General features: G+C 45.3%; 1 protein-coding gene across 1 annotated transcript; it reads left to right on the top strand.

The window, feature by feature from the left end:
• The first annotated feature begins 480 nt into the window (after positions 1-480).
• LOC146333959 (mucin-16-like) lies at positions 481-2,511 on the top strand. Its single transcript, XM_084825336.1, has 5 exons — positions 481-748; positions 891-921; positions 1,057-1,232; positions 1,308-1,375; positions 1,519-2,511. The coding sequence occupies exons 1-5, from the start codon at positions 671-673 to the stop codon at positions 1,532-1,534; spliced, it is 369 nt and encodes a 122-aa protein (XP_084681462.1). The 5' UTR covers positions 481-670; the 3' UTR covers positions 1,535-2,511.
• Positions 2,512-3,082: the final 571 nt, after the last annotated feature.

The following is a 3,082-nucleotide window of genomic DNA, read 5'->3' as shown; positions in this document are numbered from 1 at the left end:
TGCATCTGGGAAACCCACATGGTTGTCATAAAGCTAATAGCTCCGAATGATTATTGCTCGCTAGCAACTGCTCCTGTCTTCCTACTGACAAGTGTTTCTTATGGAAGAATTCAACTGTAGAATGTTGATGCAACAGTTATGTTTTTTTATTCCATTCCAGCTGCTTTGCCCACTGCAAACTCAACACCAACCCCAGCGGTCAAACAGTTCACAGTGAATTTCACCATCACCAACCTCAAGTACAAGCCAGAGATGGGGATGCCTAATTCACTGGCCTTCAATTCTACAGAAAGAGTCCTCACCACTGTGGGACATCTGGTTCTGTTCCTTGTTGTGTGAATTGTTTGTAGCATGGGGTGAAGTGTTAGTTTGACATACTCAATATCCCTTCTTTGTGAGCTTGGCAGACTACTCACCAATAGCAGCATTTGTATTTGGGATGCAAAGTGACAACTCTGTAGTAAGCCTTTGTCAAGCATTTCTTCTCTAATTGTCTGTTGCTCAGTGCCTTGTTCCTGGCCATCTGTTTGATCAATTCAGAATTATTTTCCTAAAATGCTTTCTTTCCCTCCCAGACCAGTGAAAAATGGGGACAAACCTGGAATGGACGCCGTATGCACTTACTGAAATGACTCCACCACACCCGTGTTTGACCAAGTGAAAGTGTACCATGAAATCATTAACCAGACAAACGTTTGCACCAAGATGGGGCTGTATAACTTGGAAAGATACAGCCTCTATGTCAATGGTAATCAAGTGGTTGAGAAACATAATGACTGGGTTGTATATCAGGGTGAGGATTGCACTTTATACTTTCCCCCACCAGTTTCAGCTTGGGACTTCCACCATCATGGCTATCTCACTAATCAACTTATTCTCCATTTTTGTAGGTTATAACCAAGTTCCTCTGGAAGCAAGCAAGTAAGTTCGATATAAATAGTCTTAATTTGAGCATCTTTTACAAAATACAGAGAAAAACATGCACACAGCAGTGCTGTCTACAGCAAGGCTTCCATCATAGACCATCAATACAGTTGTTTTCTCATTCTGTTACAGCTGTTTTGCCGATTACAGCCGAAACGTCAACACCACCTCCAGCAGTTGAACACTTCACTGTGAATTTCACCATAAACAACCTCAAATACAAGGGAGAGATGGGAACTCCCAATTTGGAAACTTTCAATTCCAGAGAGAGTGAACTCACCAGCCTGGCAAATCTGGCTCCACTGCAGGTAGTGTGAATTCTTAGGTTGATGTGTGGCGCTTCCTATAGGATTAACATCTTCAATGTATCCCTTTGTTGTCAGCTTGACACAATGCTCATCAACAGCAGCACTGGCCCGGTGTATTTGGGATTCAAAGTGACGAAGCTGAGGTAAGCCTTCCTTAAATACGTGAACATATTGGCTCCTGGAGTAATGCATGCAGGCAAGAGTGACTTCTTGCTCTCTCTCGCTGAACTCAGTGGTCAGTTCTGACTGCTTCCACTAAAATTTTCTCCCTCTCTCTACCGACTAGTGAAAAATGGGAATGAAACTGGAATGGACGCCATATGCACTTGCAGAAACGAACTCCACTGCACCTTTCTTTGACGGAGTGAAAGTGTACCATGAAATCATTAACCATGGTTTCTCCACGATGGGGCCCTACAACTTGGAAAGATACAGCCTCTATGTCAGTGGTAATCCAGTGGTTTTTAAGTGGTTTCCATGCAGTGTGAGCACGTGTGGTTTCTTACATTGTCGTAATTACAGAGGGTGATCCTTTGTGCCCTATCATGAACAGCAGAAACTCTAGAACAAGGGTGGGCAACTACAGAAGATCTGGGGCCATTTCTCCTCCCTGGACACCCCCACCTTGTACCACACACTGTCAAGGAAGAGGCCTCACAGGGCTAAAGGTGTGGTGGGAAAGAGTTAATTTTACTTTGCATAGTTTTAGATTGTGTTTCAGTGTTTTATGATAGGAAGGAGTGGGATCCTGCAAGATTGACAAGCCAGGCCACCTGGAGGGAGGAAGAGATGTGGGCATGCCAGGATCAAATGTGCCAGGACGGAGACCTTATGAGGGACTTAAGGTTGTAAACCAGCTTGGCCTGCCAAGGGGCCAGCACAGCTGGAAAGGTGTGAAAAACCAAGCTCATCCTCCCTGAGGGAAGTGGGGGGCAGGGGGGGAATGAAAGAGCGAGGAGCTGAGTTTGGAATAGTATAAAGAGAGACCAGCACCCATTCTTCTTTCTCCTTTGGTTTCCATCTGGTCGGGGTGGAAGGTGCTGGAGAGCTGGCATTAGCCAAGGATCCTACTCGGAGGTGTGAGTAGACTAGGGTTATGTAGGCTTTTCTTGTTTTAGTCTGTGTTGGGTTTCCAACAGGGAAATTGGTACTTGAGGAAATTCTACGTTGTATTTTGTTTTACGTCTCTTCCCATTCCCTTACCCTTACTTCTAAATAAATATCTACCTCAAAACTCTTCCAGCTATTTCTTTCCTGGGTCAGTGCTAAATTCAGTGGCTACCATCTCCTCCACTGGGTGGGGAGGAGGTTGGGGTGTCTTCCCGGGGCTTGGCTAAGCTGGCTTCGAAAGGAGGGGGCAGTGGATCAAAGGGGGCTGGCTGAGCCCAGAGATCCTGCCTTCCTTTATGCACACCCCTGGAAAAATATATAAAATGTTGGTGGTTTGCGGGCAAATGGCTCAGCCGCAATTTGCAAACAAGCAAAATCTGATCTCTGTAACTCTCCATCACACTAGAAATGTCATTTTTTTCTTTTAAAAACGTTTCCCCCACCATCCCTGCCCTAGAGTGTGGCGGCATCTCTCCCTCTCTCTGGTGTTAAGGAAATATCCAAGGCAGGTTAGGTTGAACAGTCAGAAATGTATTAAAGCACATCACGGCCGTGGGGGAGACAGACGAAACTGTCTCTCTCCCCACCAAAAAGGAAAACACGATGTATTTGTTCAGACTGAAAGTTGGAGAACAAAGAAAAACACCCTACGCATGCTCAGAAACCAGTTAGTACTCAGCAACAGTCTTACCAGCACAGCGGCCTTCTTATCTTTTGGGATGAGTTACTTTGGTGGACAG

The sequence above is a fragment of the Heloderma suspectum genome, chromosome W, assembly GCF_057233095.1.
Source record: "Heloderma suspectum isolate Gila_16-S chromosome W, 16-S_ref, whole genome shotgun sequence".
Taxonomy (NCBI): domain Eukaryota; kingdom Metazoa; phylum Chordata; class Lepidosauria; order Squamata; family Helodermatidae; genus Heloderma; species Heloderma suspectum.
The sequence above is the reverse complement of the archived record's forward strand: the minus strand, read 5'-3'. Positions and strand labels throughout refer to the sequence as shown.

What these genes read in the sequence shown, in the direction of transcription:
- LOC146333959 (XM_084825336.1), top strand. Translation starts at nt 671, where the DNA reads ATGAAATCATTAACCAGACAAACGTTTGCACCAAGATGGGGCTGTATA. An exon ending in ATACAGCCTCTATGTCAATG is followed by an intron (nt 749 to 890) that starts GTAATCAAGTGG and finishes CCATTTTTGTAG; the next exon opens with GTTATAACCAAGTTCCTCTG. An exon ending in CAAATCTGGCTCCACTGCAG is followed by an intron (nt 1,233 to 1,307) that starts GTAGTGTGAATT and finishes CTTTGTTGTCAG; the next exon opens with CTTGACACAATGCTCATCAA.